Here is a 27897-nt window from a genome sequence, read left to right on the forward strand (position 1 = left end):
GGGTCCTCAGCGCTATGAGGAAGCAGTGCTGACCACTGCACCATCGTGCCGACCCCTATTTCATTGCTAACGTAACGAATAATGAATGTCTCCACACATCCTGAAAAAAGGAGCGTGCTGTAGAATCTTTTCATTTTGTACTCATCAGGACAGATTCGCAAGAATACAAAATTTTACAGGGAACAACAATTTATTAACTGCATAGAAAAGGGTGCTAATTAGTTGGAAAGCATTGCCATGGAGAATGTGTCAGGACACTATTGCCCCCCCCCCCCATGCTTGTGTTTAATTTAAAAAGGCCCAACTCCTGAACACACAACTCCTGAAAATCTCCTCGTCGCCACATTACGGCGCCTGTTCGGGTACACAGAGGGAGAATTCAGAATGTCCAATTCACCCAACAGCACGTCTTTCGGGACTTGTGGGAAGAATCCGGAGCACCCGGAGGAAACCCACACAGACACGGGGAGAACGTGCAGACTTCGCACAGACGGTGACCCAAGGCGGGAATCGAACCCGGGTCCCCGGCGCCGTGAAGCGACGGTGCCGACCGTCGTGCCACCTTGCCGCCTGGACTCGAAACGTCAGCTCCCTGGACCTGTTGAGACTGTCCGGTATTTCCTGTTGCCGTTGACCAATCTGCACATCATTGGTGCTGGGTCAACCTGGGCAGGTCTTTCAAGTGCCTGTTGTTGCTGAATAGAGAAGACTACAACGACCAGAGGGCCTTGCGGCAGGAGGCGCCGTCTGCGCGTGCGCGGACCTGGAAGCGCCACCTGGGCAGTAACGCGCGCTGTGATTGGCCCCCGGCCGAACTGGGGGGGATGGTGGGGGGGGGATTTCCCTCTGGTCGAATGGGTAAACAAGGCGGCGGACATCTTCGGGCGGTTGTCCGCTAACTCATCGCATTTTCCTTTCGCCTTCCCGTCCAAGCCGCTGCCCCGCGGCCCAAACGATGGCCGGTTCACCTCATAGATTTCGCCGCAGAACCGAAATGCGCCGTTAGAATTCACTTTGAGCGGATTTTTTTTTTTTGGTGTTGTGTGTGGCAACTTGCAGCTCGACCAAAGATGGATGTGGAGCAGCAACAGCAGCACTTGAGTGGCCTGGGGTCCAGGCGGCCGGCCAGGCCGGGCACGGGCAAAGTGGCTGCCCCCTGGGCTGGCAAAGCCAACCCGGAGAGCCAAGGGGGGCAGCAGCACCCCGAGGTGGAGGGCGACGACTTCTACGACAGCGGCATCGGCTCCCTCAGCGAGCTGCAGGTCAGGCAGTTCGACGAGCTGGGCGGTGTGGACCAGGTCACTGCCAACTGCGGCAGGGGCCAGGGCGGTGCTGCCGGGCGAATGGCCAAGGGCGCCGAGCCCGACGTCTGCCCGTCCACCCAGCAGCGGGTGGAGAGTGGCATCGGCCAGATCACCCAAGGCATCGAGAAGGTGGAGCTCAGCGATGCCCCGGACTGGGTGGTCACCTTGAAGGAGGTGCTCAGCTACTGCACCGAAGACCTTGACTCGTGAGTATCTCTTCCCCGGAGCAGGGTGGCGAAAAGAAAAAATGCCACCAGAAGGTGGGCAAAGATGGTTGACTTAGGACTTAGTTGCACCGTCCCTGACTAGCGACACCTGGAACCCACGTGTTGCTCCTCCCAACAACAAGCAACGGCAACTTTCAGATGAGGTGTTAAAGCTCTCGGGCAATGCAGAACATCTTGTGGCGCTATTTCACAGTGGAAGCAGTCTTTCAGTCAGAAGGTCGTATGTTCAGGTCCCACTTCAAAGACTTCAGAATAAAATTCGAGGCTGGCACTCCATCTTTCAGATGAGATTATCAACCGAGGCGTCAAACGCCCTCTGATTCCTTGGTGTTATCCTCGTCAAAAGTTTCGTCCTCAGCCAACATCACTGAGATAAAGATTGTATGCCCATTGCTAATTGTGGGAGCTTAACTTGCACAAATTGCCTCCTGCATTGATTACATTTTAAAAGTGGCTGTTTATATACTTTGGGGTGTTCTGAGATGATGAAAGATGTTCTATAAATCCAACTTGTTCCTAACCCACTGAAGGCTTTCTCCTACATCCACATCCCGCCCAGTCAAACAGAACTTTTTTCTTCAGTCTGCAATGTTTTTAGAACTACTGAAGCAAAGCGTTCAAAGGAAATAGGGAAGATAATTGTTTTTTTTTAATGGCACTATTATTATTATCTGCACGGCGCCGAAGACCCAGGTTCGATCCCGTCCCCGGGTCACTGTCCGTGTGGAGTTTGCACATTCTCCCCTTGTCTGCGTGGGTCTCACCCCCACAACCCAAAGATGTGCAGGGTAGGTGGTTTGGCCATGCTAAATTGCCCCTTAATTGGAAACATTTTAAAATCTGTTTTTTTAATTTAACGCAGAATAGCGGTGTTCAAGTTTATATATTTGTAATAAGTGGTGACCCTGATTTTGAATTGCTCCACCATTAGCGGCAGCTCTCAAATTCCCTCCCTGAACCTCGCCTCGCTTTCCTCCTTAAATTTGTGCCTTAAAGATTAGCAGATCTCCTATTGTCTCCTTGTTTGGCTGAGTGTCAGTGTGGACCTGATTCTGGTCCTTTGAGGCATCTTGGGATGTTTTGTCTCATTATAGGCGTTAAATAAATGCAGCTTGCTATTGGGAGAGGCTCTTTCTCAGACACTGTTAAATATCATCTTGGCTCCAAATGTTGCCTGTGACCCGAGAGTCTGCGGCCCACGACACCAACATCCCTCAGAGGGTATCAAAGCGGCTATTGCTGGCCAGGCGTTGTGATCTGATTAGATAAATGAGACCCGAATAACCCATTAGTCACACACAACGCTAATGGATGGAGAGTTTATTTGGTGCTGTCCTGGCTGAAAAAGGAACAATCTTATATTTAGGTAGCAACTTTCATCCCTCAGCACATCCCTGTACAGTTCACAGCCAGTGGATGAAATGAAAATTGCTTATTGTCACAAATAGGCTTCAAATGAAGTTACTGTGAAAAGCCCCTAGTCGCCACATTCCGGCGCCTGTTCAGGGAGGCTGGTACGGGAATTGAACTGTGCTGCTGGCCTGCCTGGGTCTGCTTGCAAAGCCAGTGATTTAGCCCTGTGCTAAACCAGCCCTGAAGGCTTGTTATGTAGGCAAAACATGCTCCAAAGAACAATGATTGGATAGGTCCAATTAATGAGCTAGCAATGACACACGCGATGGCCCAAGGAACTTTCCACGTGCGCTCGGATATCTATGATTGCATATGAAAGCTGGAAAACCTTGCATTGATATAGCACCTTTCATGACCTCAATGTTTTACAGTCAGTGAGGTGCTTTGCAAAGCATAGTAGCAATGTAGGAAACCTAATAGCCAATTTATACACGGCAAGCTTCCACGAATCGGCAATGTGACGATGACTAGATCATCCACTTCAGTGATGTTGGTTGAAGGATAAACATTGGCCAGGACAGTGGGAAGAACTCCCCTGCTCTTCGAAGTAGCGCTTGGGATCTTGTACCTGCTGACTGTCAGGGAGGCAAGCCAATCGGGGGGGTCTCCGTTTAATGTCTCATGTGAAAGACACAATCTTTGATAGTGTAGCATCCTCTTGGTTCTATACTGGAGTGTCAGCCTGGATATTTGTGCTTAATCTCCCTGGATTGGGACGTGAAGGGTCTTGCGACGTTTCAAGGAACGATGATAGTAATCAGCCTATGAATTTTCCTTCTGACTGGCGCGTACTCCTCCTTTGGTCACCAGTCCTCTGGCATACCTCCGATTGTGTACAAAAAGGCCCCACATTCAGCTAAGCAATGATAGACTGCATAATCCATTTAATGATGAGGGATAAAGACTCTTGACTGAATTCCAGCCTTTTTGCTCTTCAAGGCAGTTGTCCTTTCCTGGACATTTTTTGTAAGTAACTTCAGACCAGAGCTGAGCTGTACTACATTAATTGCAAGTAGTATACTGGAGACGGTGTCCTCTCCAAGTGCTCCATGTAGGACTCTCCGAGTTGCTGCCGTGGACCAGATCGAATCTCAGTGCCCTGGCAGTCTGTGACCATTGAAGCCCAACATTTGTGTGCTGCTTGTGCTTATATCCCTTAATGATAAGTGCTATTTGCCTTTTCTTGTAGGTTTGGAAGGGACTGTCAGTACTGATATATCAATGGCTAAAGCCTTAATCAATAATGAAATGAAATGAAAATTGCTTATTGTCACGAGTAGGCTTCAGTGAAGTTACTGTGAAAAGGCCCTAGTCGCCACATTCCAGCGCCTGTTCGGGGAGGCTAGTACAGGAATCGAACCGTGCTGCTGGCCTGCTTGGTCTGCTTTAAAAGCCAGCGATTTAGCCCAGTGTGCTAAATTAATATCAGCGTTCCGGCATATATAGGAATTCTTGGGATAACAAATTTAAAACTTAAATACAGAATCTCGTACACAAGGAGTCCATTCATCCACCATGCCTGTGTTATCTCTTTGAAAGGGGCAGCACGGTAGTGCAGTGGTTAGCACTGCTGCTTCACGGCACCGAGGACACGGGTTTGATCCCAGCCCCGGGTCACTGTCCGTGTGGAGTTTTAAAAAAAAATTTAGTGTACCCAATTCTTTTTTTCCCCAATTTAGCGTGGTCAATCCACCTACCCTGCACATCTTTTGGTTGTGGGGGTGAAACCCACGCAGACACGGGGAGAATGTGCAAACTCCATGTGGACAGTGACCCAGAGCCGGGATCAAACCTGGGACCTCGGTGCTATGAAGCAGCAGTGCTAACCACTGCGCCACCGTGCTGTCCCATCCGTGTGGAGATTGCGCATTCTTTCCGTGTCTGCGTGGGTCTCGCCTCCACAACCCAAAAAGATGCGCAGGGTAGGTGGATTGCCCACACCAAATTTCCCCTTAATTGGAAAATGAATGAATTTGGTACTTTAGATTTTTTAAAAAGTAATCTTTTCGTAATTACTGTCCAGTTGAATCCCATGCCCTAGCTTTTTCCCTCTTAAGTCTTCAGATTAGTTCTGTAAATGTACAGCCCAGCCTTTTTAAAGTTCCATTGGAATCTGATTTCACTTTGCTTTTGGGGAATGCTTCCTGGATGGTGACAACCCTTACGAAGGAATTTTTCTCCATTTACCCTCCAATTCTTTTGCCTGATATTCCAAATCTGTGGCCTCTGATGACAACCCATTTGGCCCAGCTCGCTCAATCAAAATCCCTAATAATTTAGAACACCTCTTTATTAAACCTCCTCTTAACCTCCTCTGCTTCATAGGAAACATTCCCAGCCTCTTCATCGTAAGGGAAGTTCCTCAATCATCCTGCTGTTTTACTTGCAAACCTCCTTTAGACTCTCGGGGGTTTTGCATCCTGCCTAAAAGAGTGGCACCTAACCAGTAAGAAAGCAAAACATGCGGCCTACGTGGCTTCAAGTCCACCTGCGCAGCTCATGGAAACAAAATCCAGGGAGGGAATTAGAATTGTATATTACTGCCTGAATCCATGTGTTAGTTAGTGTCACGTTGCTGGCTTGTGCTCATTTTGGATTTCTCTTTTTGCTGCTGCGTGTGGAAAAATCGCAGGTGAAAGGGAAATGAAGATGAAGACATCTGTCTTAATAATAGCTCTTGTCACATGTCGCGTACTTAACGTGTTTTCTTCCAGCTGCAGTTTTTGAGGAAATAAGTTATAATGTTTATTGAGTTTCCCCCTGTTTGTAGCAAGGCAAAAATGCCCTTGTTATAAAAGAGTATAACACTAAGTGTTACTGGAAGATGGATACTCCCCTGCTCCCTCAGCCTCCAACATTATTTTCAGTTCCAAAGTGATCTTTCAATCCCACAATCGGAATACTGTATCTGAGCGGAAGATTTATTCTTTTCAGGCAAGCATTTCTGACCCCACTCTACATGGTCGTTTGCACACAAGCTGGCACATCTACTCCACATGGCATAGGGTTAGAATTTCATAGGGTCTTAAGTGTTGTCAACATGCATTTGCCCCCAAGTAAGTCTCCTCCCCCACTGCTTTTTAAAATAAATCTAGATTCCCCAATTCTTTTCTTTTCCAATTAAGGGACAATTTAGCGTGGCCAATCCACCTACCCTGCACATCTTTGGGTTGTGGGGGTGAGACCCATGTAGACACGGGGCGAATGTGCAAACTCTATGCGGACAGTGACCCGGGGCCGGAATCAAAATCGGGTCCTCGGTGTCATGAGGCAGCAGTGCTAACCACTGCCGCTGTGCTGCCCTCCCCCTGCTTTGATGTTTATCTCTCATACACCAACCTATTGCCACCAGTGCGACATGCAGATTAGTCAGGCAGCTGAATTTAATCATTGAGGAAGTTTTGTAATCAGTGCTTTAAAAAAAGGAATAAGTCGGCAAACAGTGTCAGCATTGTTCTTGAGATAGATGAGAATGTTTGTCTTGATGCAATGTGTCAGTCCCAGTAACTCCAGAATGCAGCAATACTCCTGGAATTTCCCAGCATTTGATAGATAAACAAGTTCTCAGTGAACTGCTGGTTTATAACTTCTTTATGGACGTGGTTAACTGCAGTTAACCATCTATCCGCTGCTGATATAACAGTCCACCCAAGGAATTCCCCACCTTCCCCTCTCCAAATTTCTCTTCTCCTTTCCTGAAGAAATCTGCAGTGGCCGAGGTACTTTTCAACCAGAGCTCTGGTTCAGCTTAAATGACAAGCAGTGACTAGCTACTCCAAACTTGGAGTCTGTGACCCTTCTCTCCGTTGCTTTCCACTAAGGGTCATATTTTGTGTAGGCAATCGGAAGTGGACACCATACCTTATTTCCCAGCCTTTAGTGGCATTGAATTCTACTGTTTCTGTTAAGAGATAATTTGGTGTAACCCAGGAATTGGAGACACCCGAGTTATTTTTTTAAAATTTAGAGTACCCAATTATATATTTTTCCAATTAAGGGGCAATTTAGCGTGGCCTAAACGGCACATTTTGGGGTTGTGGGGGTGAAACCCACGCATACATGGGGAGAATGTGCAAGCTCCACCCGGACAGTGACCCAGGGCCGGTCCGCTCCCACAACTCACACCCGTCTGCTATCCCTGGGGGGAAAAACTAGCAGTCCCCACTAGCACCTCACCTCACTCACTGTCACCAAACCCCCCCCCCCCCCCCCCCCCCCCCCCCCCGGCCCATCCCGCCCCGGTCCCCTGCCGTAAACCCCATTTTCTTGCTCAACAAGATGGCAACGCCCATAGACTTTGAGTCAGACCCCGAATGTTAATGCATGACCCACCCAACCCTTCCTCAAACTCATCTGATCTTTCACCCGGAGATTCGTCTCCTGCAAGAAAATCACCTCTGCTTTCAAACTCTTCAAGTGCGCAAACAAGGGGCCATTTAACCGCCCCATTTAGCCCGCACGATTCTCACTGGAAGTTTCCGTCTCTCCTCCTTCCTAGAGTCCACCATCCTCACCCTTAGGTTCTGCCCCCCAGCCCCACTCTAAATCGGAACCACCCAAAATGGCCCCCCGCCCCGTCCATGACCAAACTCACCCTCCATAGCTGCTACGTCGTCTCCCCCCTCCCCACACTGTTAACCACCACAGCCCTAAACACTCTTTTCAAGTGAGGTGTCACGTGCACCTCCTTCAATCTAATCTATTGCATTCGCTGATCCTAGTGCGGTCTATTCTACATTGGAGAGACTAAACGCCGACTGCGTTACCACTTTGCAGATCGCTTCCGGTCCATCCGCAAACAGGACTCCGACCTCCCTGTCATTTGACAAAGTGTCATCCAGACTCGAAACGTTAGCTCCCTTTTCTCTCCACGGATGCTGTCAGCCTTCCATCTCCTGCCTTCTGGGCATTGTCATTCTTCCAGTGAACTTCCAGTGACTGTCGCCCTAATGCCTAGCATCCCTCAACACCTCCACCTTCCCTGTCTTACAAATTTGACCTCCTTTAAAAACCCTGCTCAAACTTCTTCTTTGTTACGTCCCTGCTTTTTAAAAATAAATTTAGAGAGGGCAGCACGGTGGCACAGTGGTTAGCATTGCTGCCTACGGCGCTGAGGACCCGGGTTCGAATCCCGGCCCTGGGTCACTGTCTGTGTGGAGTTTGCACATTCTCCCCGTGTCTGCGTGGGTTTCGCCCCCACAACCCAAAAGATGTGCAGGTTAGGTGAATTGGCCACGCTAAATTGCCCCATAATTGAAAAAAATGAATTGGGTACTCTAAATTTAAAAAAAAAAAATAAATAAATTTAGAGTACCCAGTTCATTTTTTCCAATTAAGGGGCAATTTAATGTGGCCAATCCACCTATCCAGCACATCTTTGGGTTGTAGGGGTGAAACCCGCGCAGACACGGGGAGAATGTGCAAACTCCACACGGACAGTGACCCGGGGACGGGATCGAACCCGGGTCTTCGGCGCTGTCCGTATGGAATTTGCACGTTCTCCCTGTGTTTGCGTGGGTTTCGCCCCCACAACCCAAAAGATGTGCAAGGGAGTTGGATTGGCCACGCTAAATTGCCCCTTAATTGGAGAAAAAAATTAATTGGGTATTCTAAATTTATTTTAAAAACGATCAGTGACCTAAAGAAGTGTCTTCAAGAAAATGATCAGAGCTATTTCAGGAAAGACCTGAAATAATGCAGGTCTTTCTGGCTAAGTGAATTGTCATAGTGAGGTCAAGCACATCTGATTGGCTCCCTTGGCAGCATTCCTAACTCCTGAGCCTGAAGGTTTGGGGGTCCGAGCCCCATTCAAAGATTCTCAGTGTGTGGGCAAAGATGACACTTCTGTGCAGCCCTGAAGGAGTGTTGCATTGTCAGTAACATTGTTCTGGAGACAATATTTAAATTGAGGCTTCTAAGTCTCTTCCTGATGGTCGAGCCAGCCTCTGTGGCAAACCCAAAGTGTTTTCATCTACTGAAGATGGAACATGTTGAGTGGCTGTGTCAGTCTGTGTTGTGTGTGATTAATTACTATTCTCAGAAAAGAGCTGAGCTGCTTCAAGCAAAACAGCAGTTTCCCTATTAGTCAATTTGCCCACCAGATATCTGAGGAAGGGTTTAAGAAACCACATTCAAACATATTATGGGATTTATTTGAATATATATTAGTACTTCAGAAGTTTTTTTATATTAATACACTGCATGAATGAAGTTTTGCCAATTAGCTGTTGTCTTGAAGTTTAACAGACAGTTTAAATTGATTTAAAAAAAAAACATTTTTAAGTACCCAATTAATTCACCCCTGATGGTGGGGATGTTTGGAGAGGCGATAGGGAAGGGGGTGCTGCCACAAACCTTGGGGCAGGCATCGATTTCACTGTTGCTAAAAAAAATAAGGATCCGACGGAGTGTGGGTCGCATAAGCCCATATCACTTCTGAATGTGGACGCAAAAGTATTGGAAGGTACTGGCGGGTAGGCTGGAGGAGTGCCTCCCAAAGGTGAGAGGTGAGGATCAGACTGGGTTCGTGAAAGGGAGGCAGCTGTTTTCGAACATTAGGAGGGTTTTGAACTTCGTTATGGCACCGGCGGAAGGGAAGGAAACAGAGGTGGTTGTGGCATTGGACGCTGAGAAGGCATTTGACCGGGTAGAATGGGGGTACCTGATGGCAGTTCTGGAGCGGTTTGGGATTGGACGAAGATTTGTCAACTGGGTAAAGCTATTATATAAGGAGCCGAATATATCAGCTCGAGATACTTTTCTCTCCACCGTGGGATGAGGCAGGGATGTCCTATGTCCCCCTTGCTGTTTGCACTTGCGATTGAGCACGTTGGCCATCGCATTAAGAAGTTCGGGAGCATGGAAAGGAATAGTGGGGGGGAGAGGTGATAGAGCATAGGGTGTCCTTGTATGCCGGCGACTTGCTGCTGTATGTGTCGGAATCGAGTGCATCGATAGGAGGAATATTGGAGCTACTGCGTGTATTTGGGTCTTTCTCTGGGTACAAGCTGAACCTGGACAAGAGTGAGTATTTTGTGGTGTCTAGGCCGGGGGTGGGGGGGGGGGGGGGGGGGGGGGCTGCCATTCCGGAGGGCAGGGACTCACTTTAGGTACCTGGGGGTGGGGTGCAGGTTGCCCGAGAGTGGGGCAGGCTTTGCGGGTACAATATCACTAGTTTGATGGGGAGAGTGAAAGCCGATCTGGCAAGGTGGGATGGTCTCCCTCTGTCACTGGCGGGTCGGATACAGGCGGTTAAAATGAATGTGTTGCCGAGATTTCTGTTTATTTTTCAATGCCTACCGATTTTCCTGCCAACGGCTTTTTTCAGGGAGATTGAGGGAAGGATTACCTCGTTCATATGGGGAGGGAAGGTGGCCAGAGTGAGAAAGGTGCTGCTACAGAGGGGAAGGCAGGCAGGGGGTTTGGGTCTCCTGAACCTGATGTATTACTACTGGGCGGCGAATGTGGCTAAGGTGCGGAGCTGGGTCAGAGGGGTTGATTCTCAGTGGGCCAGAATGGAGGAGAGTTTGTGTAGGGGGTTGGGACTGAAAGCACCAGCAACAGCGCCGCTCCCGATAGCTCTGGGGAAATACTCAGGGAGTCCGGTAATAATAGCTTCATTGAAAATCTGGAGACCATTTCGCCAACACTTCGGATTGGGGGCAGGGTCAAGGGAAATGCAGATTCGGGGGAACCACAGATTTGAGCTAGGGAAGTGGGATGGAAGTTTTCGGAAATGGGAAGAGAAGGGGATTAATAAGCTAAAAGATTTGTTTCTTAGAGGTCGGTTTGCAGGATTGAGGGAGCTGGAAGCGAAGTATGGGCTGGAACAGGGAGAAATGTTTAGATACATGCAGGTTCGGGATTTTGCCAGGAAGGGGATACAGAGCTTCCCGGAGGAACCGGCCTCCACATTGCAGGACGACGTGCTGACGACAAGGGACTGGAGAAGGGGGTAGTGTCAGCGGTGTACGGAGCTATTTTGGAAGACGATAAGGCACCACTGGAAGGGATCAAAGCAAAGTGGGAGGAAGAGCGGGGAGAGGTTATAGAGGAGGGGGTCTGGTGTAAGTTGCTCTGGAGAGTAAATGCCTCCACCTAATGTGCGAGGTTGGGGCTGATACAGCTGAACGTGGTATACAGAGCGCACCTCACGAGGGTGAGGATGAGCAGATTCTTTGAAGGAGTAGAAGATGTGTGTGAGCGTTGAGGGGGCCCCCCGCTAATCACGTTCATATGATTTGGGCCTGTCCAAAGCTAGGGGAGTACTGGAAGGAGGTTTTTAGGGTAACTTCCAAGGTGGTGCACGTGGAACTGGACCTGGGTCCCCTGGAGGCCATATTTGGACCAGCCAGGGTTGGAAACGGGTGTGGAGGCAGATATCGTAGCCTTCGCCTCGTTGATTGCCCGAAGGCAGCCTCTCCACCTTGTGCCCCAGCATGGCGGGGGGACCTGTTGGAATACTTGACCCTTGAGAAGGTTAAGTTTAAACTGAGGGGAAGCTCTGAGGGGTTCTACAAGTCATGGGCATTATTTATTATGCACTTTCAAGAACCGGATAACATGGAACATTAGTGGGGGGAGTGGGTGGGAGGGTTGGGGGCGGGGGGGGGGGGGGGGGGGGGGTGTATATTAAGGATGACTATGGGTAATCCCTGATTCCTTTTTGTCATTTGTTTATGTAAACATGTGGGCTGATGTTTGGGGGTTGTTGGGAGAATCGTTGTTATTGTTATGGGGATTGACATATCTGTTGCTGATTATTGTTCATTGTTGGTGGGTGTAAATTCGGGAGAAAATGTGAAAAAGGAGGAGAATAAAAATGTTTTTTAAAAAAAGTACCCAATTAATTTATGTTCCAATTGTGGGGCAATTTAGCATGGCCAACCCACCTACCCTGCGCATCTTTGTGAGGGCGAGATCCACACAGACACGGGGAGAATGTGCAAACTCCACACGGACAGTAACCCGGGGCCGTGATCGAACCCAGGTCCTCCGTGCCGTGAGGCAGCAGTGCTAACCACTGCCACCGTGCAGCCCCAAATCGATGTGGTCATGGTATTTCTTTACTCGTTTTATTCAGACGAGAATATTTTTGAAACTTTTGGTGGGAGATACCAAGACCTGGTTGCTTGCATTGTTGGTGGAAGTTTCGTAATACTTTAGGTAGCAGTTCAAGCAGTTTATTATTTTCTACTTAACTCCAGATAATTAAGCTTATTAAGATCAGAGCCTAAGACATAGAGGCTGGAGTAGGCCATTTGGCACTTTCTGCTTTGCCCAACATTCAGTTCGATCACGGCTTATCAATTCAATCTTCCTGCATTATCCCAGACCCCTTAATCTCCTTGGTACCCAAAACACACTCGCCCTCATCTTGAATATACAACTGTACACAGTACTCTCCAGGTTTGGGAATCACCAGGGCCCTGCATGTTTTCAGCAAGAGCTTCTTTACTGTTCTACCCCAATCCATGTGTGACTCACCACCATCTTCTTCAGGGTAGAGTGACAGATGTTGGTCTTGCCAATGATGCTCTCATCCCATGAAAGAATTTTAAAATGTTAAAGGCAAAATGCAAGTAGAAGTTAGAAACAGAAACTGAAAATGCTGGAAAAACTTAGATTTGGCAGCAACTATTGAGAGAGAGAAACAGAGTTTTGCGTCCGTTTCATACTTCTTCAGAGTTCAAGAGAGGGGGAAATGTGATGGATTATGTACTGTATTGGGGGGGAACAGCTGGAGAAGAGCAGGTCAGTCCGAGATAAGAGATAGGAGAGATTGCAAAGAAGATGTATCGGGCAGAGAAAGCATTCATGGCAGTGTGAAGGGCTATAGAAAGTGCTAGTAGCAGTATAAAGATAAGGTATTCTTTCCATGGACTGGTGCATGCTCGATGGGCCGAATGGCCTTCTGCACTGTAAATTCTCTTGATTGTATGAAATGGAGACGGCCGATGTCACGCTGACAGTTTTCAGTGAAAAGATCAAAAGCAAGTAGGATGCCAGAGGCAGGTAAACGGAGAATACAGGAGGCAGGTGAAAAGATCCATTGAACGGGGAAAGGACTTCTGCCCAAAGAAGCTAGTATGGAGATGAAGGAGATAGAAGAAGAATTCCACATCGTGCTGAGCCTGATAAATAGAAGTTGTTATCTGTGTCATTGAGTTGTGCTGTATTGAAGATGTTTTCAGTAAGCAGTTGTGAGCAATGCAATGAGAGATTTACTAACGTATGTAAGTTATTTTTCTTAACAGGATGTTGCATCTTTCCATCATCCATGAGGAAGTAAACTTTTTCAACAAACTTCTCCATTGTACGAAGGGTACTGAATACCTGAACCTGCAGAACAACCTGTACCAGGTGATTATAGCGTAGACCAAGATAGAACCTTGATTGCTTTTGTTGTTTACTGTCATTCAAACATTTTGTCAGATTGTTTCCTTGAAACTTGCCCCGTACATTTCTAACAATTTCCCTACCATATTACAAATGTTAACTTCCCCCGCCAAACTCCAGTCTCCAGAAACCATCTGATTTTTGTTCTACCCACCCGCCATCTCTTACAGACTGCGCTGCATTTGGCCGTGATTATCGGGCGTGTGGATTTAGTGGAGAAGTTGGTGGCGGCTGGGGCAGACCTCTTACTGCAAGAGAAGTACGGGAACACTGCCTTGCACCTGGCATGCAAGAGAAAGGCAACCGGCTGTATTCAGGCTCTCTTGTGTCCCTACTCCTGTGATCCACGGCATCCCATTTTATTTGACCCATCGCAGGTCAGACAGCAGCTGGATTGCTACAACTATGACGGTAAAGCCTTTGAGAAGTTAATGTTCATTTCTGATAAAATACATTGATTGGAATGTGTTAGTCTGGTTAGAAATGTGATTGGGAGGCAGCATGGTGGCGCAGTTGGTTAGCCCTGATGCCTCACGGCGCCAAGGTCCCAGGTTCGATCCAGGCTCTGGGTAACTGTCCGTGTGGAGTTTGCACATTCTACCTGTGTTTGCGTGGGTTTCGGCCCCACAACACAAAGATGTGCAGGCTAGGTGGATTGGCCATGCTAAATTGCCCCTTAATTTGAAAAAACGAATTGGATACTCTAAATTTATATTTTAAAAAATAAATCTGATTTGGAATTAATAAGGCATGGCAAGAGTCCATAATAGCTTATTTAGAACATAAAGTGTGTAACTAAACCAGGTAGAGCTGAACGTATGATTCTCGTCTGAGTTACCTCTCAGTAGAAACATTCATATTATCTCGGTAGCTCCAGATTACAGAAGGGTCCAGAGCTGTTCTCTTCATACGTGACTCACTGAATCCCAAATCTAGACAAATGGAATATAGTGCTGTTGCAACCATCCCGTTAATGTACATATGGTTATTTGAAGCCCGTTTGGTGCAAAGTACATTACTGCTGATCTGGAATCTGTTAACCATTTTTTAACAAAATTATTGACCATCAGAATTTTGCCAAATTTGAGAGTTCATCAAATTATCTTTATAAAGCTGTTGTCACAGTTTGAAAACCTAGCTTTGACTACCTTAAAACCTGAGTTTCAACAGGGTAGTAAGTACATGGTATGCTACTATTAATTCCGATTCATATCATACTAGCCTTATTAGTACCGGTAGTCCAGAGTTCCTACTGTCCAATGACCCTGAATGAAAACCTTGTCGCATAACACAGCTCCATAAATCCTCATATTAGAGTAGCTTCCTGTCTACATTTGCGGGTTGTGATCATTTGTAGGAGGTTCTGGAATAGCTGGTACCCATGAGCCTGTGGCCCCTTGGTGCCCGTAGAGACTGTGCCCGTGCCCCCAGACCCTGTGGAAACTGTGCGCCAGTCCCCCCTCCCCTGTGGAGCCTGAGCCCCTCCTCGGTAACCGCCAACACTGCCCCCTCTCTGATACCCATCAACACTGTGTCCCATCTGGTGCCTGTGGCGGCTGTGCCACTTCCTCTGCCCATTCAAACAGTAGCGGAAAATTCAGAAAAAGCGGGGGGGGGGGGGGGCACATGCGAAAAGAGACAGCAATTAAAAAAGCCTTAGATCTTGTACTAATTGTTTTTCCTCCTTTCACAGGGTTTACACCTCTCCACGAGGCAGTGTTGCTCAATGACTTCCAGATCGTTGCATACCTTTTGACATTCGAATTTGATGTAAATGCAAAGGCAAGTAATCTAATTTGACATCAGGCTGCTGAACCCAACTGCAAGGATGCAAAAGATCGTATTTTTCTGTTGGTTTATTTTGAGCAGTGGGAGGGGAGCTACTCTTATTTTTCCTCACCCCTCCTGCTTGGGGTTCTCTCGCACAAATAAGGGGCAAAATTCTCCGACCCCCCGCAGGGGCGGGAATCGCGCCGCGCTGATCGGCGAGCCCCCTGCGGCGATTCTCCGGCCTGCGATGGGCCGAAGTCCCGCCGCTGAGAGGTCTCTCCCGCCACCGTGGTTTCAACCGCCTCTGGTGGCGGCGGGATTGGCGGCGCGAGCGGGCCTCCACCATGGCGGAGGCGGAAGAGAACACTCTACCGCGCATGCGCCAGTGGTGACGTCAGCAACAGCTGACGCACCGGCGCATGCGTGAACCGGCGAAAGCCTTTCGGCCAGCCCCGACGCCAGCCAGCAGGCGTCCAAGGCCATTGGCACTGGTTTTGGCGCCATTCGGCGTGGTGCCAACCACGGGGAGATTCCCGGCCAAGGTTTCTCAGTCAAGAGGATGAATGGGCAGTTTACACTATGGCCTCACTGTGCTGCCCTATAAATCGCTGCTGCTGTGTGCAAGTCTGGAGCAGACGTGTCACCTTTTTAGTTTTATTGGCCACGTTTCGGTGAGAAGTTAAACTGAGCCCCCCTCTATCTCTCCAGTGCTTCAGATGGAAAGTAAAGATCCCATGGATCTATCTGATAAGGAACAAGGAATTCATGCAGCATGTTCTCTTCATGGTTCTCTTCACTCTAGGTTCCTCCTACAGTCGTCCAAGAAATTGATTAACCAGGCAACCATATTTCTGTTCGTAGGATCGTTCAGATTCCTTATTGCTTCCCTCTTTCCCGCCTCTTACTTTTTTCCTCACATCCCAACTTGTACAAGATTCTGGCTGCTAGATTTTGTTGCTTTTTTGTACTCTTGACTGGAAATTCCCAGGAGTTTTCCATTCACCAGAGGGAGAGAGGAAATTCCCCTGATCACATTCCCTGCCAAACTAGAGGGGGCCCTGTTTAGCTCAGTTTGCTGGACAGCTGGTTCGTGATGCAGAGCCCGAGGCCAGCATCACTGGTTCAATCCCCATACTGGCTGAGGTTATTCATGAAGGCCCCGCCTTCTCAACCTTGCCCCTTGCCTGAGGTGTGGTGATCCTCCGGTTAAATCACCACCAGTCAGACCGTGCTGCCCATTTGTAGGATCTTTTCACGCAAAATGACAGCCACTTAGGCAGCACGGTGGTGCAGTAGGTTAGCCCTGCTGCCTCACGGCGCTAAGGTCCCAGGTTCGATCCCGGTTCTGGGTCACTGTCCGTGAGGAGTTTGCACATTCTCCCCGTGTTTGCGTGGGTTTCGCCCCCACAGCCCAAAGATGTGCAGGTTAGGTGGATTGGCCACAGTAAATTGCCCTTTAATTGGAAAAAATGAATTGGGTACTCTAAATTTTTTTTTTTAAATGACAGCCACTTTTGCGTCCATGACAACATTCAAAATGACGTCCTGATACCCCTCATCGCTTCACTTTCCGTTGTGAAGAAATTTGGAATGTTTCTGAGGAATGATGCACAAATGACATTCCTAAATTTTCAAACATGTGGAATTATACCTGTCGGAATTAATGAACAGATGTTAGGCGGCGTGATGGCACTTTGGTTAGCACTGCTGCTTCACAGAGCTGAGGAACTGGGTTCAAACCCAGGTCACCATCCATGTGGAGTTTGCACGTTCTCCCCGTGTCTGTGTGTGTCTCACCCCCACAACCCAAAGATCTGCAGGCTAGGTGGATTGGCCACGCTAAAATTGCCCCTTAATTTAAAAACAATTAATGAGCAGGTGTTTGAAACTTTGGAATTCTTTGAGCCGGGATGGGGCTTCCCGATGTTTGTGCTGGGTATTTAAAACCCTGTGTATCAATCCCTCCTTTAGGAGATGCATGCAGGTCGAACTGCTTTACATCTGGCAGTGGAGGAGCAGAATCAACAGATTGTCAAACTCTTGCTGGACAAGCGGGCAGATGTTCATGCTGAGACGTACAGTGGCTACACACCAATTTACCTGGCCATGTATCGGCCTGATTCTGGTATAATCCAGATGCTCAGAGACTCTGGCTCCTCCGAGCTGTTTACAGATGAGGAATCGAATGAAGGCACTGATGAAGATGGCATGGTATGTAAAGCCAGTGAAAGGAAGCCTTACTTAAAAACCTTGAGTGTGTGTGGGTACAGGAGTGAGCTTGGCTGTGGCGAAATCGGGGGAATTTCTGCATTGTGCGCAATTCCAAATACAAATTGAATTTTGTTCGCCTGTGGGTGTTGCCCTCTTCCCGGAGGTTTGACTGCAGTGTGTCTCCACCTCTTTGTCCTTTGGTGGCCGGTCAACTGCACCCAGTCGATTATATCCATCATTTTTTTTATTTTCTTCCAATAATTGTCTCTGAATCGACTGCCTGCTCTAATCACATGGTCGGCGGCACAGTGGTTAGCACTGCTGCCTCACAGCTGCAGGGTCCCGGGTTCAATTCAGTCCTCTGGTGACTGTCTCTGTGGGGTTTGCACTTTCTCCCCGTGTCTGTGGGTTTCTTCCGGGTGCCCCGGTTTCCTCCCACAGTCCAAAGTTGTGCAGGTTAGGTGGATTGGCCAGGGTAAATTGCCCCTTAGTGCCCAACAGGTTAGGTGGGGTTTCCTGGGTTACGGAGATAGGGTGGCGGCGTGGGCTTAAGTGGGATGCTCTTTCGAAGGGTCGATGCAGACTCAATGGGCCGAATGGTCTCCTTCTGCACTGTAAACTATAATGATGTGACTGAAGTATTGCATCTTTCTTCCTTTGATCTTGTGCACTAATTTCTCTTTTCTGCAGCCATCTCCATCACTTACTGAACAGCCTTTCCCTCCGGGTAGGATATGTGGAACATCCTGAATGTCCACGTCTTTAATGCAATCACCTTATCAACAGTCCCTTTGTTGTCCATGTCTCCGAGGCAATCTGATATAAATGGAATTGGGCACACCAGGAATTGAATATTTATTTTCTCTCAAACCTAAAATTGACGCTAGGGCCCGGATTTTCCAGTCCCGACCACAGCTGGAATTATCGCGGGTGGGGTGGAATGTTTGACAGACCATCTGAACGTCCTTTGACTCCAGGCCAAGATTCTGTGGTTCCCGTGTCTCAAGTGCCCATTCTCCGTGCACGAGAGCCTCTGAACCTCGCAAACGCTGGTTCACGCAAGGTTCACCAGGCAGTGGTCAAGGGATGGTCATCCCAGTTTATTTTTCTCACCACATCAGTTGCAAAGTTTCACTTGCCTTCTGCTAATACCACAATTCAAGGATTAAAGATGATTTTCTCTGACCTCTGTGCCTTCGTACAGTTATAGAACAATACATTGCTGAAGGACTTAATTCTGCCATTCACTCCTGTGCATGCCCTATGAACCAGCTGTTCAGTTAGTTCCACCCATCCTAATCTTACCTCTGAGCACTGCCATTTTAACCTCCCTTTAAAAGTATGTGTCGCGTTGTCTTTTGAAAGTTGCTATTGTCATCTGCTTTCACCAATCTTTCAGGCAGCGCGTCCCAGATCATTATCACAGAATCATCGAATTTACAATGCAGAATTTACAGGGGGCCATTCAGCCCATCCAGTCTGCACTGGCCCTCGGAGAGAACACCCTACTTAGGCCCATACTTCCACCCTATCCCAGAAACCCAACCTAACCTTTTGGGCACCAAGGGGCAATTTAGCATGGCCAATCAACCTAACCTGCACATCTTTGGACTGTGGGAGGAAACCGGAGCACCCGGACAAAACCCACACAATCACCCGAGGCCGGAATTGGACCTGGGTCCCTGGAGCTGTGGGGCAGCAGTGCTAACCACTGTGCTGCCCATATAACCTGCTGCGTTTTGTCCTCCTCTATCCTCTAGTTCTATTGCACATTACATTTAATCTGTGTCTTCTGGCTGCCCGTGGAAAAGGTTTGGTCGGAACCTTGAATTCATTGAAAACTGCTTCCTTAGTGGCACAGTGGTTAGCACTGCTGCCTCACAGCTCCAGGGACCCGGGTTCAATTCCGGCCTCGGGTGACTGTGTGGGTTTCCTCCGGGTGCTCAGGTTTTGCCCCCACAGTCCAAAGATGGCAGGGTAGGTGGATTGGCCACACTAAATTGCCCCTTAATTGGAAAAAGATGAATTGGGTATTCTAAATTTAAAAAAAAAAAGAAAACTGCTTCCCGTAACTGAACTCCAATCAAGCCCTGTTTCCCATTACTCCTACACTTGCCTGCTCACACTGACTCCTGGCCCAGCGATTGCCTCGCTTTCGTTTAAAAAAAAAAGAAAATTCAAGTCCCTCTACCTCTCCCTTCCCTTCCAGCCCCACAGCCCCACAACTCGCGGGGAATTTCCCTGCTCCTCCAAATCTGGCCTCTTGCAAACTAGATTTTAATCCCTGCCCCATTGCCTCTGCATCTTCAGCTTTGTCCGCCATCACCTTTCTGCTTCTCTCTGCGTTGCACCTTGAAACCTCCCTCTTTGAACAGACTTTTAATCACTGTCCCATTTTCTCTTTGTGTGGGTCACTGTCAGATTTTTTTAAAATTTAGAGTATCCAATACTTTCTTTTTTTCCAATTCAGCGGTAATCTAGTGTGGCCAATTCACCTACCCTGCACATCTTTGGGTTTGTGGGGGTGAGACCCACGTAGACACTGGGGGAATGTGGAAACTCCACATGGACAGTGAACCCGGGTCCTCAGCGCCGTAGGCAGCAGTGCTAACCACTGCGCCACCATGCTGCCTATGTCAGCTTTTTTTTTAAAGGTGCTATAAAAATGAACGTTGCTGTTTACTCTACCGTAACCCCCGATAATTGTGAACACCCATTTAAACTTGCCCTTAACGCTCTCTGCATCAAGAATGGTGCCATCTTCGAACCACACCGAATGGTGACTTCCCCACTAGATCATGAAGGAAACCAAAGTGTGAAACTTCATCAGTGGTTGCATTAGGCGGGTCACGTGCTGAAGGAGAAAAAGGTTTGACCAAACTGAAGCATTGCAAAGTAATTACGGAGTCATTCTACATAATGCTATAGCAGCATTTTCTGCGAGATGACAGCGGCTGTGCTCTGCCACTGTCAGATGTAACCCTGCCGGTCGGTGAGACCACAAAGAAGTAATTAATGTGGGTTCTGGCACTCGCCCTGTTTCTCACATGAAATAAAGAGTAAAAATAAGTCAGATCTGTTTAAAAAAAAGAACAAGAAACAGGCTAATATTTTAAAACTGGGCAATGAGAAAATCCCTCCACAGGGCTGATTGAAAACCCAAGGAGAGGCAAGAAAGCAAACGGCACCTTGAATAATAAGAATTGGACCTACTGATCGTTGTGAGTTGATGCAAAAAGGTCTCGAGTGATGCAAAAAGGGTCTTTTCTGTGGGTGGAATGTTACCTGGCATGGAACATTTAAATTATGAAGAGAGTGGGATAAGCTTGGGTTGTTTTCACTGGAGCAGTGTAGACTGAGGAGTGGCCTGATCGAGGTGTACAAGATTGGGAGGAGCATGGACAGGGTATATAGGGAGCAGCTATACTCCTTAGTTGAAGATTCGGTTACATGGGGAAACAAGTTCAAAGTGAGGGGCGTGAGGTTGAGGGGTAATTTGAGGAAAAGCTTTCTTCCCCAGAGGATGGTGACGGTCTGGAATGCACTGCCCGGGAGGGGGGGTGATGGTCTGGAACGCACTGCCCGGGAGGGTGGGAGAGGCGGGTTGTCTCTCATCCTTTAAAATGTACCTGGATGAGCACTTGGCACGTCATAACGTTCAAGGCTATGGGCCAAGTGCTGGCAAGCGGCATTAGGTGGGCAGGTCAGGGCATCGGTGCAGACTCGAAGGGCCTCTTCTGCACTGTAATGTTCTGTGATTGTGTGAATCCGAAAGACAAAAAGCAGAGGCTGAATTCTGTGGCAGATGAGTGAGAGAAAGACTGGGAGACAGCTGCTCTCTGTAGCTGCTGGGGGGGGGATGTGTCACTTTGCTGCTGTTCATCTTGGCAGTTTGGTTGTTTTCATGTTTAAGATAATGTGATTATTGGCACACCTCCAGTCAGTGTTGTATTATCCTCTGATATTGCGAGAATGATCGCTGAGACCAAGCAATGGAAGAAATTGAGCCCTAGCTGTTTACGGAAAGCACAGTGTGTCTCAGGAATCGACAAGAGTATATTGAGTGATGAGCATAAGTGGTATGAGTTGAGGTCCCGGCAACCACTGCCTTAGCTGTTTCAGTGATTAAATTACTGTTTGGTAGATTGCTTGTGTCATACAGAGCTGGCAAACCCGACACTCAGTTACCAGTACGCACTGAGTCAACCCATCGCAGCTTGGGTGACAATAAAGGCATTATGATTTGTCCTCGGTGCCCAGTGCTAGGAAGGGGGAGAGAGGCAATCCTGTTTCATGGTTCAATTCTAGGATGTTGGAAAGTGTGAGTGAGGATGGAACTGTGGTCATCTGTGATGCCTTACACAGTCGAAAAGACCACCACCATTTGCTGTCCAAACTCCGAAATGAATGTTGACCACTTTGCAGAACGCCGTATCACAGAATGAGCTGCAACTTGGAGGATGCAGCACAGAAGAATCCCCATGCTTGGTAGGTAGCTAGTGTAAAGGATTTGATATCGGGTCTTTATTGTCTGTAATTTAACACCAGATTTACCCCACCCCAAACGCCACACACCCCCCACCCCCAACGCCACCCACCCCCAACGCCACCCACCCCCAACGCCACCCACCCCCAAACGCCACGCACCCCCAACGCCACGCACCCCCAACACCCCCCACCCCCAAACGCCACGCACCCCCAAACGCCACGCACCCCAACGCCACGCACCCCCAACACCCCCCACCCCCAAACGCCCCCCCACCCCCAACACCCCCCACCCCCAAACGCCACGCACCCCCAACGCCACGCACCCCCAACGCCACGCACCCCCAACGCCACGCACCCCCAACGCCACGCACCCCCAAACGCCACGCACCCCCAACGCCACGCACCCCCAACGCCACCCACCCCCAAACGCCACGCACCCCCAAACGCCACGCACCCCAACGCCACGCACCCCCAAACGCCACGCACCCCCAATGCCACCCACCCCCAAACGCCACCCACCCCCAAACGCCACCCACCCCCAAACGCCACCCACCCCCAAACGCCACCCACCCCCAACGCCACGCACCCCCAAACGCCACGCACCCCAACGCCACGCACCCCCAACGCCCACGCACCCCCAACGCCACGCACCCCCAACGCCACGCACCCCCAACGCCACGCACCCCAACGCCACGCACCCCCAACGCCACGCACCCCCAACGCCACGCACCCCCAACGCCACGCACCCCCAACGCCAGCCACCCCCAACGCCACGCCCACCCCAAACGCCACGCACCCCCAAACGCACTCACCCCCCACGCCACGCACCCCCAGCACGCACCCCAACGCCACGCACCCCCAACGCCACGCACCCCCAACGCCACGCACACCCCAACGCCACGCACCCCAACGCCACGCACCCCCAACGCCACGCACCCCCAACGCCACCCACCCCCAAACCCACCACCCCCAACTCCCAACCCAACGCACCCCCAAAAGCCACCCACCCCCAAACCCCCACCCACCCCCAAACGCCACGCACCACTGGACCCCAACCCGCCACTCACCCCCAACGCCACTCACCCCCAACGCCACCACCCCAAACGCCACCCAACGCACCCACCCCAAACGCCACCCACCCCCAACTCCACCCACCCCCCAAACGCACCCACCCCCAACGCCACCCACCCCCACGCCACCCACCCCCAACGTCACCCACCCCCAACGTCACCCACCCCCAACGCCACGCACCCCCAACTCATGTCAATCAGAATATGTTCAACAGCTCATCTGAGACTGTTATGAAGGGAATTCCATGACTTTGACCCACTGACAGCAAAGGAATGGTGTGTGAATTTCCAAGTTGGGATGTGTATTACTGGAGGTGAACGTGCAAATGGGGGCATCTGCTGCCTCTGTATGTATGGGTGGCAGGCACGGGTGTGGAAGGTGCCGTAGGAGCCTTGGCGACCTGCCGCAGTGCACTTCCTGCATAGTCACTCCAGGTGAGATTAGCCAACTTGACGGAGACCTGGGATTGAAGCTGCAGATATTCTTAGTCTGTGTGACTTGGGGCCAGTGAATTTCATTAGCAGTCATCTCCTTCCCTTGACTTTCCCAAATCTACCGATGTACTGGGACTGGGGGGAGTGGTGACTACAATCTACCTCAGCACATTTGAACTGGGAAAAGTTAAAATCAGCAACGCTTTCTGCCAGAATTGCTACCCAGTCATCCACAGGTGGAGACAGTAACATGTAAGGACTCCTGAGGATGATGGGCTTGGGTTTGGCCCGGATACCCAAGGTTTGGTAGCCTGCCTGTAGTCCTTGCTAAGTTTCACTCTCGAAGAATGCCTCTCCAGCCGTGGTACTGCCTGGCTGTTGAGCCTAGTGAACGAGCAACTTTCAAGAGCAAACGTGACAACTAGGTTTTAAAAAAAAAAAAAAATCCTCTGGAGTATTGCAACTTTCGCATTAAATACGCACAAACCAAAAAACTGACCTAAATTAAATTGTTTTAAGGCTCTCGTGCAATAGTTGGTCACTAACTCTCCCATCAGACATTTCAGTTCCTCTTTCTTTTGAACACTGATCTGGCCACAGGCAGAGCACGGAAATGAGCGAGTCACCCGAAAAAGGAACACCAGTTTCCCCCTTATGCTTCTGAAAATTCTCAACTTCTTGGCATTGTGAGGGCAGCACGGTGGCACAGTGGTTAGCACTGCAGTCTCACGGCACCGAGGTCCCAGGTTCGATCCCGGCTCTGGGTCACTGTCCGTGTGGAGTTTGCGCATTCTCCCCGTGTCTGGGTGGATTTCACCCCCACAACCCAAAAATATGCAGGGTGGGTGGATTGGCCGCGCTAAATTGCCCCTGAATTGGAAAAAATTAATTGGGTACACTAAATTTTTAAAACAAATAAAAAAAATATATAATAAACTTCTTGGCATGTATTCGGAGATTGGGATGGGTTGGAAGTAATGTGATTGCAGTGGTTTGGTGAAACGATAAATGGGATCACGAAAGGAATCAACGAGCACATTGGAAAACATTTATTTTGCACAGACAGCACTCGGGATGTGGAGCTCCCTCCCGGGCCTGGCTGTTCGTGGAGATGTGGAGCTCCCTCCCGGGCCTGGCTGTTCGTGGAGATGTGGAGCTCCCTCCGGGCCTGGCTGTTCGTGGAGATGTGGAGCTCCCTCCCGGGCCTGGCTGTTCGTGGAGATTCCACTCATTACTTTCAAACGTAATTTTAAAAGTTGATAGTAAAGGAGGGATGTCACAAGTTATGAGTGACGTTACCAAGCGGTGCAGATGTGGAAGTTAATCTGCCTAATGGCCTGTTTTCTGGAGCATTAGCTGTAATTCTATGTTCTGATTTTATTCGTTCTCTCTCTCCCCCCCCCCCCCCCCCCCCCCCCCCCCCCCCCCCCCCCCTTTGTTTTGCAGAACAGGTACGATGACTTGGTGCTACGTGGATGTATATAGAAGATCAGAAGATTCTGACGTCCTGCTGTATGATGTATTTAAACATTAAAGTTGGAGCATTAAAGTGGTTCAGCACTACCGCTGCAAAGGAGTGCACTCACATAGTTGTTTAACTGTCTTGTATCCTTGTGTTGAACCAATATCTAGGAGTAGTCTTCATAAACTAGTGTCCGCAAATATAGACTTTTGGGTTGAATGGAGCTGGTCAATTGGAGGGAAACCCAGTGTAAAAATGCTAATGGGGGTGAGACGGATAGTGTGGGTCACGGAGTTGGGGTAAGGTGGGCACAGTGTCATCGGGGGAGCAAGGACATAAAAACCAAACTGGGAGAATGGTATGGACTGTTAAATCTGAATAATGAATAGGGTCGGGCGGAGGAGAAAGGGAACCATCGCTGTTATTTTAAAAGATTGTTGCTCTATTGGCGCCTCCACACTGCAGATCCTCTGCCGGGAGGATTGTTATCCTGCAGCCAGGGCTCCATAGTGACGTTCTCAACCAGAGGTGACAGAGAGAGAAAAACCCTTGGCATGAGCTTTTTTTATATATAAAATCCCTACGTCGATCCCCTGTGTAGCTGCCGTCCCAGTGCTGAGGAATAGAAGTTTTTGTGTCTCTGTCTGTGTTGGGAGAATTCCCAAAGTTGACTCACAAGCAAACTTCTGAACTTTACTTTTTCTGAATGAACTCCGTAGCAACGTTTGTGCAATTAGCAAAAACCTAATAGGCGAGGAAATAGAATCACAGTTGTTAGGAGTAGGTTGCAACATCTTGGATTGCCACACAAGTGGGCAAAGTTGCTTCATTGCTATTGGATTGATATATCGGGAGCCAAGCCTGGCTGATGTCCACTTGGCGAATCTTGATCTTGCGTTCAGGGCTGAGGCTGCGTAAAATCACATCATTCACAATGATTCGGGGAAGTTTCAGTGAGTCAAGAGTTGAATGAATTTTGAATTTCACTTTATTCATATAGGTCTCTGATGCATAAGGATAAATACCGTAAATGTTTCACCTTTTCACGTGGAGGGCCACATTTACATTTCTTTTTTAAAATCACTCAAGGGACCGATGAGCAAATTTTGGAAAGATGAAATTCGGGACATTAAACATCCATTTAAAAAAAAAAAAGTGCTGAGTTGTGAAAAGAAACAGCTTGGTGAGCAAAAGGAAAGTACTAAATGCAGATGAGTAACAGGATGAGGGTGAGTGTGTGCACGTGCACGCTTATGGACACCCTACACGCACACTCCCCTCACACACTCTATTCTCCCTCCCACACACTCTCAAGGGAGGCATCAATTCACTATTTCCTCTCATTCCCACCGAACCCTTGATGCAGTTTCTGCATTTATCAAAGACCCACAACCTGACGGATGGCACTCATTAACATCTTGTTTGATGTGCTGCTGGTACCTTGTTGAAAGCCTGCGTTTTGTATTGCGCTTGGAGAACCTGAGTGAGCAGCAATCAGAAATTTGGATCTACCTCCTCAAGGTGCCTGTGACAGCAGTGCTTTATGGCAGATCGTCCGAGATATTATCCAAACCCCCCAGTTAACCCATTTTTAAAAATGCAAGCAGCCTATAAACTAATATGGAGGCAGCAGTGTTCGCAATCTGGTTAATGGCTGCAGTTTTTGAAAACGGCATTTCCTTTGATTTTCAAATCTCCTTGCTCCGCCAATTCTTCTCTTGTAGAGAATATAGGCTGGAGTTGTGGCAGCAAGCTCTCAGCCACTCCGCTGTCTAATCGGCTGCCAGGAATTGTTCCACTCTTGCTGGGATTCTGGTGGTGAGGGCAAGCTTCTGGATTTTCCTTAGCATTATTTGCCCTAAAACAGATGGGATGGCAAAGTCTGACCCCCCATGCGACTTCTTGTGCATAACGAGAATTCTATTTAAAGATGGCCTAACTTAAACTCATCAAACAACTGTAGTGGAATAAGATCAGATCTACTACTCAGTCATTTGTTGAAGTTTCATTCATTAAATTCCTTTGATACTAAATGGAAAGGGGGCTTGGTGTTCATTTAGAAAGAAGCTATAGATTAGTAAAATAAATCTTGTTTTACTTGCATCTTCTGTCCACCCTGCCACAATGATATTCGGACGCAATTATATTTCAACATTAAGATCGAACCGCCCATGTAAACATCTGGAATGGAAATCATGTATGTAAAGAGTTGCATGTAACGCCGTAATTCTGCACTCCGGCCTGTGGATGGTGCTTGTTTCAGCGTTCTTCCCTCGAACTCTCTCACCATATTGTGTGTATTTAGCAAACACACATGTGTGTAATGCCATGGCCAATTTACTAGTATCGATTGGAAATTTGTATTTTTAAAAAATATATTACAGTTTTTCATTACACATATTTTTTAATGTTAACATTTGCATGTGTACAAAATGCCTAGTTTAGTTTAAACGATCCAGCGATATAGCGCCATGAGATTGTGTCATGCAGGCACCGCTCAGTGAAGCAGATGTTATTTTGTAAATGCACAGTTCTGTTCTTGTTAGTAGAACTATGTTGAGTTATTGTATCTCTGTTTTCTGGCCTCATTGGAGCTGCATGTTAGGATTGGCTTGCCTTGAAGACATTTGAGTAACTGGCACTTTTTCTCCTGTCTAAAAACAAAACTGACAAATAAATACTTGCAAGTATTACTGTAATAATGCGGACTCGCCTTGATGCTGTTATTTGTGAGAGGGGCGAACGTGGCCTGTTTGCGTTTTCGGCTGGGTGGTAGCACTCCAGGAGGATTGGATGCTCACCTCCCACCGCACAGAACTTGGCTCGTAATTCAGGCCGACTCTTTGGATGCAGTGCCGAGGGCAGTGCTGCACTGTCCAGCGTTTGGACGACCGGCTAAGCTGAGACTTTGTCCTTTCGGGTGTCGCAAGAGACCCGCCATCACTATTTTGAAGAGAGGGAGGGAGTCGTTGGGTGAGATTTACGGACCAACCCTGGAGTTCCCGCTGACTGCACCCATCTCCGCCGGGGAACCCTTGTACCGTCGGTGGTACCGGAATATCCCACTGACATGAACAGCCGGTAAATACCCCCAAAGAGTTTTACAGCACAAAGAAGAG

The 27897-nt window shown here is 48.7% G+C and overlaps 1 protein-coding gene across 2 annotated transcripts; it reads left to right on the top strand.

Annotated features, from left to right (window-relative positions):
* Nucleotides 1–820: 820 nt before the first annotated feature.
* On the top strand, nucleotides 821–27480 carry LOC119957785 (NF-kappa-B inhibitor beta-like). Of its 2 annotated transcripts, none has more exons than XM_038785869.1 (6): nucleotides 821–1510; nucleotides 13201–13306; nucleotides 13513–13753; nucleotides 15036–15124; nucleotides 17084–17323; nucleotides 18014–18508. In XM_038785869.1, the coding sequence occupies exons 1-6, from the start codon at nucleotides 1071–1073 to the stop codon at nucleotides 18071–18073; spliced, it is 1176 nt and encodes a 391-aa protein (XP_038641797.1). In that variant the 5' UTR covers nucleotides 821–1070; the 3' UTR covers nucleotides 18074–18508. The 2 variants fall into 2 exon arrangements, with proteins under 2 accessions (XP_038641797.1, XP_038641798.1); XM_038785870.1 differs by lacking the exon at nucleotides 18014–18508 and adding an exon at nucleotides 24763–27480 and having other exon boundaries at nucleotides 822–1510.
* Nucleotides 27481–27897: the final 417 nt, after the last annotated feature.

This window comes from Scyliorhinus canicula, chromosome 27, assembly GCF_902713615.1.
Source record: "Scyliorhinus canicula chromosome 27, sScyCan1.1, whole genome shotgun sequence".
Classification (NCBI taxonomy): Eukaryota; Metazoa; Chordata; class Chondrichthyes; order Carcharhiniformes; family Scyliorhinidae; genus Scyliorhinus; species Scyliorhinus canicula.